An 18,136-nucleotide genomic window follows, 5' to 3' on the forward strand; every position below is an offset into this window, starting at 1 on the left:
TTTAATGCTATCCTTTAATTATTAGTATAGAGTTTAAAAGACAGGCTTTCAAAAGAATGTTTTTCCACTGAATTAATAGTTCATCAATTGTTTAAGACACTGAGAAGCATTTAAGCATAAGACTTTCCCATTCTCAACCTGATACTGCTGAAATTCTTAAAACTCCACTGATAACTCCAGCAGGATCATGCTTACCCAAAACTTGGCCCTATTTGTCTTGCAGGTGCTTTTTTTTCCTCTCCATACCAACTCCTGACCATAGGCAGCCCTATATAGACACATTCCACAGTACCTTTTTAATTTCTTAAGTTTTGAACAAGAATAAAATTCCTGCTGGATCTTTCAATAATCACATCTTTAAAAAGTGGGACAAGACCGCATTTTGAAGAGAAGCAACAGCATCTGTAAATGAACAACATAGTACCTGGTGATCATTACACTTCTTGCATTCTTAACTGGATTTTCTGTAAAAAAACAAGAGATGAACAGCTGATACCCAAAGGGAGACAGATGTTTCACAAAAGGAAGCACTATGGAGATAACAGCAACTACACACTGTCATTCAGGGTGGGATTCCAAGCGTCCCATTCTAGGGAGGGATCTGAGCTCTTAAGACTAGGAAGGAAGCACTGGCAGAGGGCAACACAAATTCCCCACCAGCTACTGGGAGTCTCAGCAAATGGCACAGGCCAAAAGCCAACTTCTAGACAACTGAAATGAAGTAAGATGGCCCTGACCCTTCTTCAAATAAAAAAACAAAGGTGACGAAAGAGTGCAAAAGTTAGCAAGAGGATTAGATAGCTGGAGTTAGTAAAACTTTTTTCCATAAAATAGTTTACTTAAAACCAAAAAAAGGCCTTTGTCCTCAGAAGAACACCATCACAAACAAACAGGCCACAAAGATGTAATTTTTGGCTCACTGCTTTTTGGGGCTGTAAACTGTATATACCTATATTTAATATTGATGGGGTTTGTGTTCTAAAATCTCCCAGCTATGTTGAACAGGAAACACTAAAAAAGTCAAATTAAAATCCCTTGATTTCACCTGGGCTCACCCAAACCAGAAGCTTTTCAGAGAGACTACACTGGGTGCACATCGACATTACCAGGTAGAGAATGTGGCCAATCACTTACAAGACAGTTCTGAGCTACATTGTGAAATTACTTTGGGTGTATTTGTGAACAGAATTTAGCTCAGTCTAGCCTGTTTAGTATGTTCTCATTCTTCTGGAACTTTACAAAGTCTGACACAAATATTCATGCAGAAATCTGAGTTTTTTAAAAGCAGATTTAAGAAAAAGAATACACACTGTACCTGTCTCAATCAAGTATCTCTTATAAAATCAGACCTACTGTTATTTTAAAAAATCTTTCAAAAGCAGCTTTAAAAAGTTAGAATGGCCATGTCCATAAAATTCCTGCCAAAGATCTTTTCTCTCAAATAAATATACAAATAAAATACAAAACATATTAGATTCTAAGTCCTGAGAAGAACTTTAGAAACTTCACGGCAAAAACAGCCTTTGGGCAATATTCAAGGCTGTCAAGACACATAAAGCAGCAGTAGAGTCATCCTCCAGCAGTGGGTGATTGCTATATACAAATACCAGTAAGCAAGCTTGGGGACAAAGGCACTGCTGCCACTGACTGAGCAGGCTAGGAGAAGGCCTTTCCACATTTAAGAAATGTCAGCTTTCCAAGGGCTCTGTTTAGGACTATAAAAAAACCCAAAGTACAGTGGAGAGAATGAAAGTAGGACATAAAATTTTATTCTGAAATGATCTCTGGCCACAACAATAAAATGTAACAAATATTCACTAGAACAGTCTTAACTCCTGTCATCAGCTGTACAATACATACAGTATCATAAAACTGGCCACTAGGATTAAAACCCACTTCAACATCTTTAATGTTAAGTGGCAACAGCAGCATCTCACAGAAAATTATACATAAATATATACACAGTCCACATTCAATCATTTTTCACATGTTTTCAGTACACACAGTTGCAGCATATTACAGTCACGTGTCTAAGTCATTGCCCAATAAAAACCCAAGCTACTGCTTAGACGCAATTGGAGCAGTTGAACTGAGTAATTACAATTTGTAGCAGAGATGTACAAGCCCCTAGAAACAATAATTCACAAATGTTATTTTATTTAAATGCTACCATAGCATTACACTGGGCAATATTCTAATCTTTGCTGACTGTAAAAAGAGTTCTTTTTTTATTTATCACAAATACTACTGATGGAAAAAAATTAACAAATGGAGAGCATTAAATAATGCACACCCTTTTTCGAAGATTTCAATATTGCCCGATGCTACTTATGTCTTTTAAGTGTTTTCAACATTACCATGAAGTCATTTATAACTCCAAACCACCCAACAAATTAAAAGTGGCTTAAGTGCCTTGCACCCAAATTGTAAAAATCCCTGGTCACTTTTATAAGAGCCAGGCACATATAAAAGGAATGCACTTTGGTTCATACCAAATGCCCTGGGATTAAATCACACTACAAAACTGAAGAGTTTGAGGTAAAATTTTACAAATACAGTTGATTTCTGTCTAGTGTCACTATAAGAAAAAATATTTAAAAAAGAAATCAATTTGATGTTAAAGTACAAGCAATGAGGAAGGGCCATCTTTAACCCTTTAATGAGACGGTACTACAAGAACAGAGTGTCCTCTCCACCCTAGCAGTGTGATTGCCTTATTGTTTCTATTAAGGCCTCAATCATCTACAGGATGTTTTAAGACAGGTATAGCACTTATAAATAGATTTCATCCCTACTAAGCAGTATTCCAAGGGTTAAAGAGGCCAAGATGCATTTGTAACAAAAGGCACATTGTTAACACCAAGGGCACAATCCATCCTCTATCCTTAATCTACACATCTTGCATCACTCTCTTGTTCCAACACTTAAGTGATAATGAACACACCAGCAGTGCAAGAAACTGAGCCAAGTGAGACTGCAACCAAAGACAACACTGTACTGTTACTAAATCTGAAAATAGCTCAGACATCCCCAGACAATGGTAACATGTGAGACTAAGCACTGTTTCCAAGCCAACTTCTATCAGCCTAATTATCAGAGCCCTTAGAATAAAATCACATCAAAGCAAGAGGCAACGTCCTTCCCCCCTCCCCTCCCCCTTTTTTTTTTACAGGGATAAATAAGCTACAATTAAATGCAGCTATATCACTTAAAAACCTTGATGTTGCTGCTCCTTTAGTATAGAGGAAGTTCCACTGTATCTGGGTTAAAAAAATAGCTCTTAACACTGTATTTTGGCCTTTAAGTTTCCGGTAGCATTTATGAAGAAGATGGATCATAAATGCACTATTGGCACTAAGAACTGGTTACATGAAAAAGAAAATTTAGTGGTTGTAGCCCATTAATGACCCATGAACATCAAGAATGTTTTCACCTTAAGTTGCCAGGAACATGTATCAATGTCTGCTTTAAAAAATACCAAGGGAGATGATTCTTCTCTCGCCCTTAACATCAGCATCCCTATTTCCTGACTTTTGCAGGAAGAGTTAGGTAGAAAGGAGTGGTAAAGCCAAACAGGTGGTGGAGAAAGTAAAGATTCTCTGTTACTGTAGAAAAAATACATAGTATTGTATTCCTACCGTCATGAGAGTTAGTTAATTTTACATTAAAATTAATATATCTCTTTTCCAGACTTAGAATTTACTGACCATAATTTACTGGATATTCATATTCTAAACTCCACTTTTTTAGAAGTATTATTATATTTCATTTTTAACATGATTTCATACATGTTTACATATTGCACTTACACATATTGTATAAAGGTGTGAACAGTTAACACTAAATAATTTAATTTGACTAGAGGCAGGAAATTATCTTTTTATTTTAAAAAGAAAAATGGTTGACAGCCTAATTTTTACATTTATCAACCAACAAATAACATCCTCTACTCAGAAATTATTTTTGAGCTTCTTTAGGTGTTGACTTTTTGGCAAGAAGTTCAGCGATATGTTTCCTGAGAATTCTGTCTTTTTTTTTAATATCCCTCCCCCAGTCTTACACTAAATTATAAATAAAACAAACCAACAAACAAAAATTAAGCTGTAAGTGGTAAATTAACAAACATGAAGGAGAACTTAACCGGAAACTTCCTTGGCCTCTCAGGGGACCATGCTTTAAGTAATTTTTATAATTTGTACAAGTAACTCAGTAAAATCTGTGCATATAAATGTTGTTTCTAAGTAACTGAGGTTTAATGCAATCCATTCTAGTATGTCTTGTTCTAACATTCATAAACCCTTCTGGATTGTTCTATTTTGTTTAAAATTCCCTTTTCATATGTTTTATACATCCAATGTAGACCACAGTCATTGTACACATTAAAATAGTGATCTCAGATTTCAAACTGTTCCTGTTGAAAACATGCTACAACGTGTGAATACCTCTCTCACAGGTCTAGATACTATTTTTTAGTAGACCATCCTTCTTCCCTGAATGCAGTTAAAAGTAAAAAAAAAACAAAACCAAGCATTAGCACACACACACGTGAACAAATCCACACATATCTCTCTAATTGTTCTTTCAAAGTTAATTTTCATCTACAAATGCAAAAGATTAAATCAAATTCCAAGCGCTTAGCTTTCCTTTGATAATTCTCCCTTATTAGAAACTATCTAGGATGGTGTGTTCCAACTGAAAAGCTTTCCACTGAGGAACTTTCCTTCTACAGTTAGGCTGTCTAAGGTGAAGTACTCCTCTACAGAAAGCAATGTAGTAACATCATGTTTGCCCCTACATGCAGATTTGATCTGAAGTGTAAATGTACCAGAGAAGTCACAGTCACTCAAACATGGTCAGAGGAAATAAAAGCAACCTTGAAATCCATGTAGTTTAACAGTCTGGAAGTTACAGTATAACACCGACAGAATGAGCACTTCTGCCTATGTGATTCTGGGAGATCAAGCTGTACGTTAGAAAAACCAGAAGAGAAGAGATGGGGGGAAAAAAAAAAAAAAAAAAAAAAAAAAAAAGGAGAATGTGTGAATGCTCCATGGTACAGATGTGAAATGAAGTTCAGAACATTTGCTGTACCAACTAATCAGCCACTTTCAGAGACACAGACATATTGCCACTTTCATGCTTTCCAAGACTAGCCATTCCTCTCACTCTACCACATGGCATGCAAGGTAAGAGTCATTTTAGCCCCGGTGTTATTTTTTGCATTATGTTTAAATGATCATTTTAATCAAAGCCCACTACTTTTAAGTAGAGAAAGTATTTGACAGGAGGTGACAGTATCTTCAGTGATACCACGACTTTCTCTGGGCTACCACATAAAAAATGACAACAGAACATGCTATGGCTCCACTTTAAACTACAAGTTTACAAGTGCTTAACTGTATTCTTTGAGTATTCTCTCTGGAGTCCAGTCAGTCACAGATTTGAATGTGCACAGAATCCAGACCAAACCCCTAAAATCCAAAAGGTAGTCTTTCAAATTCGCCCCAGGTTAAAACTAATATGAACCATGGAAGAGAAAGGTTAATACCTTTGATACCACACTGCAATGAATGACAGTCACGTTGTAACCAGTGGCCTGCCACTGATGTTTATTACTGTGTCACACTAGTTACAGTAAGGCTAATTGTACTGTAGAAGACAAACATTTTAAAAAATAAGTAGAAAAACTTAAAGCATTGTCCCCGTATTTTTATAAAAACAAAATTAACATTTTAAATTACATTTAAAATGAGTGCTGAAAGATACAAATGAATAGATTTATTGAGCAAATAAAAATGCATATCTGAGCTAATTTTTCATACAAATAAGGCTCAGCCACATTGTATCTCTCATATTAACAGCATTGGGTTTTTCAAACTCAGCTAACAAGTTTTGGCAACACTGTTCTTTGCTGAATATTCCCATTGGCATCTGTCATCTGTGCCAAATTAGTCCTCAGTTTTGAAGCTGAGCTTGAAGTTGGAGGTAACTTGGAAATTGAAGTTATAGCACCTGTACTCTCTGTAATTCTCTTTGCTGAGGCCTTTTCCCCAGTTGGAGGTTTTGGCAACCGTCTCCTTAGCCAGGGATGCCGCAAAGCCTGGCTGGGTGTCATACGGACAGCAGGATCCCATTCTAAACACTGTTTTAAAAAGTCAAGGAAGAGGGGATCATCACACCCCTTTAATGCGTTACCCCACTCTCTGCTCTCCGGGGGGCCACGCAGTTTTCCCCTCCGAGAGCGTCCACCATTAAGTATTACAGAGCCATCAGAGAGGGTTGTGATGCTGCAATAGCGGGGATAACCCTTAGAGCTCACGAAGTTTTTTGCTCGCTTGGATGCATCTAAGAGTTTTGGAGAAGGCATGCCCAATAGTTCAATCATACAAGCCAGCTGGTCTCCTTCATCTTCTCCAGGTAAGAGTGGATAACCGGTGAGAAGCTCTGCTAGGATACAGCCCAAGCTCCACATATCTATGGGCATCCCATAACGAGCACCAAGGATGACTTCAGGTGCACGATAAAACCGTGACTGGATGTAAGTGTAGACACGCTGATGCTCGTAACAACTTGAGCCAAAATCAATCACTTTAATACCACTTCTACCCTGTTGTTTCAACAGAATGTTCTCAGGTTTAAGGTCACAGTGAATGATTCTGTTTTTGTGCAAAGCATCCAAGCACTGTAAAATTGAGTGGGCAAACTTCCGAACCAAAGGTAGGCTAAAGCCCTGAAACTTGTTTTTCTTTATTAATTCATAAAGGTTCATGCTCAGCAACTCAAACGTCATGCAGATATGGCTGCGGAATGTGAAGTTTTCCAACATGTGAATAACATTCATGTTGTTATCCTTATCTTGTTTCCGGAGATGTTCCAAGATCTTAATTTCTTCCGCAGCTTGGCGGTGGAAACGTTTTTCATTTCTCACCATTTTTAGTGCCACATGCTGATGCATCTTGTGATCGTAGGCCTTCACCACCTGCCCAAAGCTTCCTTTCCCTATAACTTTCAGGACTTCATACCTGTATGCAATATGATCATGGGGTACTTGTATGTAAGACCCTTGGTCATCATCATACCCACAGTTGTTTGAACCACCAATCACACCTTGCCGCTTCTTTGCATTTGGACCCAAGAAGTATATTTCAGGGTAGCTAAAAATCTCATGATGCTCAAAAGCTGTTAATTTTTGCATGTATTGCTTCATTGCTTGCTCTGGTGTGATAACAGAGGCTTTCACCTTCCCTGTTCCATCTGTAGATTTTAAAGAGCTGGAGCTCCCTTGTCGCCTGTGGGCACTCTCTGACTGTCTGTCCTGAACCACTGGCAATCCAGATTTGCCTAGTGTTGTAAGTCCATTTGGCTGTGTTGTCAGAACCGTTCTCTTGTTACTATTATCTTCAAAGAGCTGCTGAACCTGGATTTGTCCGTGGCTACCAACATGTAGGTGCTCATTCATTGTGTGCTTACTGCTTCCAACCTAAAATTGAAAATAAATACATACCCAGTTAACAAGAAAGACATGAACTCCATGCTTCAACATTCACTCTGCAACCCTCCATTCTGCCTAAATCACCTCAAAATGAAGTGTCTTCTTAGATGTCAATTGTTTACAGAGAATCTAAAAAATACAGCATGTATACTGTGATACCGCTGGATGCTATTAAATTTCCTCATTCTTGTTTCTCAAATGCTATTTTCATGACCTTCCAAAATATCTGCAACAAAGCAATCATGAATGTGCTACCATGAGAAGCTAACAGTATCTCCAAGGCAGCAGACATGTAACATCAAGATGCACGCTTGAGGGACATCCGACTTTATAAAAAATAGTAGCAGTTTTACAGATGCTGAAGATAACATACAATTATGTAACCTGTAATGTATGCGTAACATACACTACTGTATGTGCCTGCTAGAACTTAACATGGCTTATGCTCTCATCACCTGTTCTCAGAAATCAAAATCTTAACTTGTTCCTAAATTTGTTGTATATCAAAAGTTCCAGATACATTTTTAAGCAATAAGGAATATGCTGTGACAAGCACAAAGAGGAAAAGAACCCACGCATTTCTGAAGTTCAAGAATATAACTTACTGCTTGCAATTAAGACAGTCACAATTCAGTAAAACATTCCAATCAATGAAGAATAAGCATATCCTTTAGCACTTTCCCAAACCAGTCTAACACTAACTTCTGACCAAAATGAGATTTGGGGCCTTATGCAGACTTGAGTAGAAAGCAAATCTTTGCCTTGAGGAACACACAGTAACTTTATTTTAAAGGAATGGAAAAAAGCATTAACAGATGTTAGAAATTAGATTTGCTCTTGACAGTGCATACGTGGGAACGAACAGCAGCAGCGTTCAGCATTTTCAAGCAAACAAACAGCAAAGTACTGGGGTGTGAAAACAACTATTGCTCCAAACCAGTTATTATTAAGAAGAAACAAGAAATTTACAAGTATACTTGCCACTAAAATAGCTGTCTCAGAATTCCTCATTTGCTCTCTAGTAAAGGCTAATTAGTTTGTCTTCTGCCTGGTCTTACACAAATGTGGGAAGAATTCCCCTGCTGTCTCTCCAGCTGATTCACCAGTCTTAATATTTATGTCAAATTACTAACGAAAAGTTCACTGATACTGTCAGACAGATGATCAAGCCAGGGTTGAGAGCACTTTTCATCTGAACTGTATTTTTTTTTTCTAGGCAGCTAAGGATAACACATTCCCTGTTCACTTAAGGTTGCTGAAATGAAATCAGAAAATGACAGTTGTGAGCTGTGATACAAGGCAATGAAATCTGTGCTGCAACAGCAGAAACACTCCCTAATGAGAAAACCCAGACATGCAAGGCAGGCTCAAGCATACTCTGTGCTTCTGTTATGGCATCAGTCTGATGTGGCAGAAACAAATTTTTTGTAAATTCAGTAACTTGTTCCCAAAGACTTGCCAGCTGGACACCAGTTTCACCTTTGGACAGTATTTTGAAATTTGCAGCTTTGAAACTCACATAATGTAAGAACAAGGGCTCTTGGGGACTGCTTCTGTTAAGCTGACTGCTCTTCTGATTCCACTTTGACTGATGTTCAATAACTGGTTCATTCATCATTGCAGTTTGACTGTGTATGTTTGTTTGCAGAGAAATTTAGGCTCACACTATCAAATTCGACCAATCCCATAGAAAGCACTACCATACAATCACAATTCAGAGCAAAGATGTTTGTAACACTTAAGCACAATAAAGATACACAGGAATTAACCAAAAACTCCCTTCCTAGTTTGATGTCTCAAAAGCATCAGAAATTAAATCATTAAGAGGACTTATCATGCCTACAGGCAATTCCTTCAGGTCAAGTTTGAGGCACACTGCAGTAGCAGTTTCCTGAAGGTTCCTCTGATCCTCTATATAAACAGCAGTTACTGGAAAGAAAAAAAAAAATTGCCCCAAGAGCTGCTAAATCACCCATTTCAGACGAACCAGATCTAGTTAGTAAGATGTGTCATAGGTTCAGCACATGCAGCATTACAGAACAACAAGAAAGGCATAATGAAGCAGAGTATACAACTCCAAAGACTCAAGCTACGAAATTCTGGGTAAAAAAATTTATTCTCCAACATTAATTGAACAAAAGCAGAACATATCTAGACAAACTGGGAGTAGGCAATACTAATGTAGATAATGCAGGCAACTGTGAAAGTAATTTTTAAGAAATTTTTAACCCAAATACTCATTGCCACAGCTCACATCTTGAATTTTTTTTTCCTCAAGTCACCTGTTTTCATAGTTAACTATTTGCCATCCTTCCTAAGCACTGCTTGCTTCAATATATGTACTGAGAAGTTCTTCAGGGCTTGTAAAAAAAAAAACCCATATATTTCTTCCCTCTCAACAGGGACTAACAAGTTTTTTTTTTTTCTAAAAGTGTGTTTGTGAACACATTCTAAAGTGTAAACCATGTAGCTCTGCTTCCTACATCTTCAGGCAGATTCATGGTTTCTCTTGCTGCTGACAGGTTGGTGTTTTTTTGCAAGCAGCAGAATGAAATCACCGGCATTATTCGAACTTCAACCCAAATCCTAAGTGACTGGTTTTGCCAGTTTCAGTCAGCTGTTGCTTGGAAATGCAAATGCAGATGCAGACAGTAGCACTGGTTTTCTTTGTAGAAAACACCACATTATCACAGGCTGTGTTACAAAAGCTGCAAAGGAGAAGAAAGCCCACTCTTCTTTCAAAAAAACCCAACAGGAGTTTTAGAGCGATCAGACACAACGCAACCACAGGTCCATACGAAAAATGGACTTTCCCCATCTATTTCCAACCTGGATGAGGGTTGGATTTGCACCAGTCCTTTGCTCTGCCTATCTCCTTCTAGTACTTGGGTGTCTGAGATTGCTGTCAAGTTCAGGCTTGCACTGCTCCCAAGTCCTACAAGCTTCAGCAGCAACACTGTAAGTTTCTGAACCACAACTAATGGTCTTGGCAAGCTACAAAAGACTACCGCCTTCTTAGTCCAGTACCAAACTGTTCTTCATACACAGAAGCTTCATCAGCCTTTCAACCGAAACCACAAGCCTGAGAGGTTTATAACATGCCTCCATTTTGCTTCTGCAGATGGGCCTGTAAATTCAGAACCAACAATCTACACAACTGATCACCTGCATGCACTTATGAAGCTTACAGATTACATATTGTATTCTCTGTGCTCAAACCGATCCACAACTTCTATGATCTCCATAATTTTGTAGCACACATATACAGAAACCTACTGTTGTAAGTCTACAAAGTATATTGAAATAACTAGTAAGCTTGAACTCATCATCTTGAATCATCTGACACCATCAATTACATAACAGCAAATGTTACAATGCAGTGTTTCTTTTCTGTCTTTGTAGTTTCTCTTAACTTCAAAATCACCACTAATACTTTACTTTTACTTTGCTATGCTCATTTTATGGAAGTTGATGACTATGCTGGAAACACTCACCTAATTTTTGAAGTAGATACACCAAGCAAAACAAAACTACACCCTTAACTATGATCAATAAAACAATAAAAAAAGCAACAAACTTTGAGGGTAGTAATATTTGGCCTTCTTTTAGTTTGTCTTGCCTTCCTGAATGGATTTAGGGACAGAAGTAGTACAGTAGCTTACTATACTTAGGCTACAGACCTCTAACAACACGGAAGTAGCGTAAAAATGAATCCAGCCTGCTAACAAGGTGGCAAACCCAATTCCTTTGCAGTACACTCATCCAATGCACTGATCCGTTTCAAGACCTTTTACAAGGCTACTTTATAGGACTGAACCCCACAGGACCATATACCTCTTCTCAACTTTATCCTTCAAATGCATCAAGATATTATGCAATCATATCATATGCCATCCTTGTAACAGTCACTTCGTGTGATTATTAGCACTCTGTAAAACTATCCAAGACAGACACATGATTCAGCTATATATTATCATTTTATTTTGAGCAAAATTACAGAAAAAAGATTTTGCTGTCAATCAAAATCTAAAAAGGTTTGTAAAATGAATCTTAATAATACAGCAATCATGATGGCCTGCTGAAATATCGCACAGGAATAAGATGTCATTATCTACTATTACTTGGCACAGATGAGGACAAAGGGAGAAATAGTGTTCTAAAGTAGTATCTTAATTAAAGAATTATTGTTACACTATCTACCCCTTTCTTTACAGCATTTCTGGGTGTGCCAGTTTCAGCCCCACTGTGTCAAACACACAAGAGGCTTCTGGTATCAGGTGTAGCATATTTCACTGCCTATTTTGTTGACTACAAAACAAGAGCCTGAGCAAATGTACAAAAGGCCTTCTTTTTCCTTGATAAACTAATTCAGCAACATTCTCTGTTCAAACTAAAAATACTTGCTAATTAGTACAATGATAATAATACTGGATTATCCCCAATGGTTTTATCATGAGTATGGGTTTTATAAACCAAAAAAGACTAAGCCTTTGTTGAGCTTGTGGTTCAGCAAGAGTGGTAGAAGGAACACACAATTCGTATTTTTGCTGTTGTTGTATCTGGTCCATATAAGCTTATTTTTTGAAAAGCTAACCTTAAATTCATATAGCAAATATTTTCACAGACTGAACTATGCCTCAAGAGTGACACTGATTCCTAATTTTTTTCATTCTGTCAGGGGTGCAGTGAGTATGAATACCTCTGCATTTGAATACACCCTGCATTTATTACACATGATGAAACTCCAAAAGGACAGTCAATGCACACTAAACTGAACCCCTTGGGTTAGATGAACTATACAAATATGAGAGACATGCCCAAAAGTACTGCAGTCCTCACAGCACCACAGTCACCATCTGCTGGAACCCAAATTTCACAACTGACCCCCATATCCCTTGAAAGTTAAGACAGCCTCATATTGCCCCTAGATACAAATTTTAAATAGAGGAAGAAACATCCAAAGTAAAATAGATACTAAGAGCCAGGTCATGACTGCACAGTTACTTCCACTCAAATGTGACAGCATTTCTGAGGCAATTTATACATGAAAGCACCACAATAAGAAGGTATTTGCCTTGGTTTTACCTGCTTTAAAGCAGACGACAACAGCAAAAATTGGCAGCATGTAACCCACCAGATCTTTGTATTAACAGAGTCCAGGAATCTCTGTTCCATTATAATGTAAGTCAATTTTAAAAATTAAATTTAAAAATATCAAGATTAATACAATGACTGATGCAAAAGTATAGTGCATAAACATTCAACAGTGGTGCAAAAGAAAATAGGCTTGTTGTACAGAAATCTTAGACAGGGCTTGAAGGAGGGAGGGCACTCAATCATGCAATGTAAATGGGTTGTTTTACAGTACTAGACAGGAGGATAAAAACATTAATACTGCTACACTGCAAGAGAAACAGGAACAGTGCAGAATGCAGGAATACATGCCAAGTAAGAAAGAACAGAGATAGAACTAGGCAGAAGACAGAGACGAGTCTGGAAGAGGGACTCACAGACAGGCTGAGATTTACACAAGCAGAGCAGCAGGCAAGCAAGATAATCTCTACTGCAGCATGTCAACTGGATGTAAGAACACCATAATGAAATAGGGGAAAGTGAATGGAAAAAGGTTCCAATCATCAAGGCAAGAACTTAAGGCTTCCAAAGAGAAAACAATAACTTTGGAAAGGGAAATGAAGAGGACAAGGGGTTGGAAATAGGTTCATGTTTTCCACCATGAGGCAAAAAAAAAAACCAGACAGGGATGGAAGCATACACAAATAAGCCTAGGATGAAGGCACGTTGAAAAAAAAAAATAAACAAAACCTTTCCCTAGTACAACACACAACTCTGTCTGCTTAGCAACAAAGGCTGCTGTGCTTGCAAAGGCTGTCACCAAAACCTCTGTCCCATTTTATGAAGCTTGTGTAAAACATCATCTTCTCCCCTTCTACCCATGCTATTTATAATCTACCAAACAATGAAATTTCACTTGACAGTGGGAGACCACAGTTTCAGCAGAGGCTGAATCAGACAAGCAAGAAATATGACAGGTAGTTGATTTCTTCTCTGTCTGCATTAAAGGAAAAATCCCTTTGGCTTAAACAAAACATAACTTCAACCTCTGCTTCTCTCACAACTACTATACATACTATGCACACGTATATATAACACCAGCAGTTCACCCACTTAAGCACACTGTACCTTCTGAAAGTTTGAAACACAAACAGAAATACTCTGGTTTTAGCTATTACAGAAGCCACATAGATACAACAGAGATGAAAACAGGATAAACAAATGAACACAAAGAAGGAAAACAATTTAAGAAAACTGAAAGGACCCATTTTGAAAGGTCTGATTGGAGGAAGTGGTGGGATGCAAAACCAATGATTTCAATCCATCAGTGTCAGCTGAGGTCAGCAGGCCTAAGTTTACAGAACAGATACTACCCCCCTTCTTTTTCAGGTTAAAATCCAGCATTCTAGTGTCATATCTGATCCTTACCACAAAAAGTTATGTTAGCCAACCACAAAATAACCACCTACAAAGGCAGCATGAGACATTTCTGTAATAGCACTCAAGGCTAAATAAACACTGTAGAGTAGGGACACACACAAAGGAAAAGACAGACTTTGGAATAGTCAGAATCTAGAAGGACACGACATATAGCCATATAATGCTTGATAATTCCTAGGTGCTTCCATAAGTACACATATATATGCTACATACAAACATATGCACATGTACACAGTCATACTTGTAAATATACTTGAAACACAGAAATGTAACACTTAAACACCCCTTGAATGCTTTTATAAAGACTACATCTTTACATACATATATATATATGCACAGACACTATAATACACATACACAAAATCTTTGTATAAAAATAGCAAAATTCTGTACTTGCAAAATTAGTAAGTAGTCACAGATAAACAGCTGGACCATCATGCTTTCACAAATACTAAATTAAGTCTGGGCTGTTACATGTGAGCCCCTGATATTTGCGGGCGCTACTGCACTATGTTCTTTCTTTTATAATTTTATTTCAAAAGCCTCTAAGCTGTTGCCCCAACTCTAAAATCAAGCAGCACTTAACTGATATACAAATGTGGAAAAAAACCTGGCCATTTATACTAACAAACAATTCAGACATATACTCTAGCTACATAAATATACAATGAAGTTGATCTCAAGTATGCAGCTCCACCTTGAATTTGCAGAATACTCCTCACTCCTCTTGAGGACACCCTATATATATACACTGCATTTTTTTAAATTAAAGGCAATTCTTGCTATAAATGGGATTTGACTAAGATGTTTTACCCCTGAAGTTACATGGAAAGTCACTGAAACACTACTATCTAAATGCACTGTTTCACCTTCCACTGGCACATAATCACATTACCATTTAAAGCTCTGCCATATGCTTACAAAGACAGTATGAGAGCATCCACGAAGAACTCATTAATTCTATGAAAAGTATGCCATCAATGCCTTTCAGAGTCAGTATGAGATCTTTCGGAATTTAAAAGGAAATGAATGCAATAAAAATTTCAGATATTTAATGTTAACATGACAGTATATAGAGCCCTCTCTCTCTTCTGCCATGCCTTCAGGACAGAGATACCTCCTCTTATCCATATATAGCAGCATACTTGGGAAGTTCCATTCCTAGTAGATTTACAAGGAGTAGGAGATAACGTGAGATATCACAGAACCGGAAAATAATGTCCTTTTCATGCCACCAGCTGTTATTTCTTTATAGGTAAACTACTGCAGCAATAAAGGCAGATTCATCCAACCTTCCCTGAGCACTGCCATCAGCCTGAGCTAATCAGACACGTGAAGGGGAGAGCAGCCTTCATTTTTCACCACAGTTCATACCACACTTAAATCACAGTGACTAACCTCATCTCAACAAATGCATTCACCAGAACATCTCCTCTATGCGAGTGTGAAAGATCGAATTTGTCACTGAAAATGAGACACAAAACCAGACTGAAGGGCGGAGGGAGGGGAGCTGGGGAGGGAAGAAGCAGTGTGTGCAGTTACAGAGTCCCAGCCTCACAATAAACATGCCCATTTCATCGGAGCCTGCAGGAACCGAAGGCACGCTGGGGGCCCACGGCGCTCGGTCCCGCCACCGGGACACCCGGCGGGCCAGCCGCCCCTTCCCCGCTCCCCGTCCATGCACACCCTCCCGTGCCCGGGCTCACCGTGTGGGAAGCGTTGTTGGCCCTGAGCGGCGGCAATGCGAGGGGCGACGGCGGGCCGGTCCCAGCTCCTGCCCGGGAGACGCCGGCTCCGGTGCCCGGGGAAGACGGCAGCGGGCGGCCGCTGTCCCCTGCCCGGCCTGCGGAGAGCAGAGGGGTGAGCGCGGCGGGCCCGTCGGGGCGGCGGCGGCCCCGGCGCTGGGCCGGCCCCGCCGCACGCCTTGCTTCGGGCAGAAGCCATTAAAAGCTAATCACCGCCGCGGCGCACACACGCACCGATCCGGCTAATAGCGCGGGCGGGCCGCGCTCGCCCGGCTAAACCCTTCATCCGAGATTAACCCGCCAGCGGCAGGCGCCGAGCCGGGAGGACGAGCCGGCTCTGCCCCGCGCACGCCCCGGGGCTGGACGGCTGCCCGCCCCCCCGAGCCGTCTGGCCCGGCGAGAGCCCGGCGCCGCCGGGGACCCGCCAGGAGTTCGCCAGTCTGCCGCGGGAAGCGGCGGCGAGCACCGCTGCCCCTTGTCAAACGCGGCCGCTCCGGCACCGGCGGCGATCCCCGGTTCTCCCTGGGTCATTTCCCGACGCGATTTCCCCCGGCCCCCCCTCACCCCGCCCCGCTCCCCCGGGGCGAACTCGCCATCCCGCACGACAGGCGGCCCGCCCGAGCCCAGCGCGCAGCCCCCGACGGCCCCCCGGGCTCGGCCGCGGCGGGGGCAGGGCGGATCATTGTTCCACACACACGGCACCTCCGCGGCGGCGGCAGCGGGCCCCGAGCACCCCCCGTCCCCCTCCGCCGGGCCTCGCAGCCCAGCCCAGCCCAGCCCAGCCCGGCCCAGCGGCGGCGATCGCGGCGGCCCTCGCTCCTTCTCCTTACCGGCTGGGTAGGCAGCACCAGCGGCGGCGCTAGCCGAGGGTTTTCTGGTTAACATGGCCGCTGGAGAGGAGGGAGAGGAAAAGGCATGTCAGGGTGGCTCTCCTCCGCTGCTCCTCGGCCTCTCCGGGCGGCGTCTGCCTCTCTTCTCCGATCAGCTACACCCAGACCCCGACACGTCCCGCGCTGCATGCCCCCGGCCCCGGGCCGGCCGGACAGACCCTCCAACGGCCCGGCGTCGCCCGCCGCCGCAGCAGCAGCAGCCGCGCCGCCGCCGCAGCCCCCGGCCCAGGCTCATCACCTCCCCCGCCCCCGCCCCGGTCGCCCCGGTCCCCTCGCACGGAGGAGGGGGCGGCAGCGGGCGGCCGGACGGGACCCTCCTCCTGGCGCGGCGGAGAGGGGACAAACAGCGCACGGGATCGCAGTCCCCGCCCCGTCGGCCGCGTGCCCTCCTCCCGTCCCTCCCCGCCGCTCCCTCCCGTTCCCTACCGCTCCGCCGCCGCGGAGGCGGGCGGCCCGCGGCTCCCCCCGGGCGGCACGTCCACCCGCCCCCCGCACAACGGCCCGGCCGCCCGCACCCCGCCCCGCCCGCACAACGGCCCTGCCGCGGGCCCGCCCGTTGGGCAGCGCGGCCATGTTGGCCCCGGGCCGGCGGGACGGGCTCGGGCTCGGGCTCGGGCTCGGTGTGCGCCACGGGCGGGGGGCGATGCCCGCGGGGAAAGCGGCCTGTGGGAACCGTGTGTGGGGCCAGAGCAGCCGGGACGTGCCCCGCTCGTCAGGCGGCGGGCACCGCTCTGGCCCACCGGGAAGACAAAGGTGGCCCCGTTGGACGGAGGATGAATGACTTGAAATGCGTGGTGTTTGGGTGAAAACTTTTAAAAAAGGGAGAAAAAAGCTTTTGGGATTGCCCTGGAGGCGTGAGTGCCTCAGCCTGGAATGAGAGTGCGAGGGGCGGTGTTGGCCTTGTTTTCCGAACTGCACGACATGCTGTGTGGAGTACAATGCTTTGAATTCTTGGTTTGTCAGCTCCAACGTCATTGCTGCCAAAAATAGAAGACTAAACATTTGCCCCGCTTGGAGCAGCGTTGAAGTGAACTGTCCTACCTATGCTCGGCTCTTTTTGAAGTCCATACAGACCTCGCAGGTTTTTCTCTTTGAAACAGCTCGTAGATGTATAGACAGACCTCCCTTCGTCCCCTTACATAGGGGCAAAAAAAAAAAAAAAAAAAAAAAAAAAAAAAAAAAATTAATCTCCCCTTTCCCTATGTCTAAGAAAAAAAAAAAAAAAAAAAAAAAAAAAGTATGCCTTTGCCTCTTCCAGCGCCACCGATAAATGCATAAGCAAAGACATTTCCTGTACTGGTACAAAGAAATAAACAATTTCCCTAACCCCTCCTGCCACACAGAGAAAACAGTCATTCCTTCTCCTGTCCACACCCACCTAATCTTTTCCCTTCACTGTAGCTGAAAGAAAGCTTTGTCTTCCTCAGTATGGCCCCAGATGTCCACGGGCACTCCCAGTGTCCCGTCCCCATTGGCTGCCAGGTGTATAAATGGTG

General features: G+C 42.1%; 1 protein-coding gene and 1 long non-coding RNA gene across 2 annotated transcripts in view; both read right to left on the bottom strand.

The window, feature by feature from the left end:
* The window catches only part of LOC310908424, a 166,665-nt gene that overhangs the window by 75,727 nt on the left and 72,802 nt on the right, over positions 1 to 18,136 (bottom strand). The window lies entirely within an intron of this gene.
* Positions 1,695 to 16,800, bottom strand: DYRK2 (dual specificity tyrosine phosphorylation regulated kinase 2). The gene is made up of 3 exons (XM_083859446.1): positions 16,581 to 16,800; positions 15,712 to 15,848; positions 1,695 to 7,480 (listed from the first exon to the last, which is right to left on the bottom strand). Exons 1-3 carry the CDS (start codon positions 16,633 to 16,635, stop codon positions 5,879 to 5,881), a joined length of 1,794 nt encoding a protein of 597 aa, XP_083715572.1. The 5' UTR covers positions 16,636 to 16,800; the 3' UTR covers positions 1,695 to 5,878.

Source organism: Zosterops lateralis (assembly GCF_965231275.1).
Source record: "Zosterops lateralis genome assembly, chromosome: 4".
Classification (NCBI taxonomy): domain Eukaryota; kingdom Metazoa; phylum Chordata; class Aves; order Passeriformes; family Zosteropidae; genus Zosterops; species Zosterops lateralis.

Excerpts from the sequence above, each read along its gene's own strand:
- DYRK2 (XM_083859446.1), bottom strand. The coding sequence starts at position 16,635 with ATGTTAACCAGAAAACCCTCGGCTAGCGCCGCCGCTGGTGCTGCCTAC. Across the intron at positions 15,849-16,580 it reads TGGTGCTGCCTACCCAGCCG|GCCGGGCAGGGGACAGCGGC; the intron begins GTAAGGAGAAGG and ends TGCTCTCCGCAG. Across the intron at positions 7,481-15,711 it reads CCAACAACGCTTCCCACACG|GTTGGAAGCAGTAAGCACAC; the intron begins GTGAGCCCGGGC and ends TTTCAATTTTAG.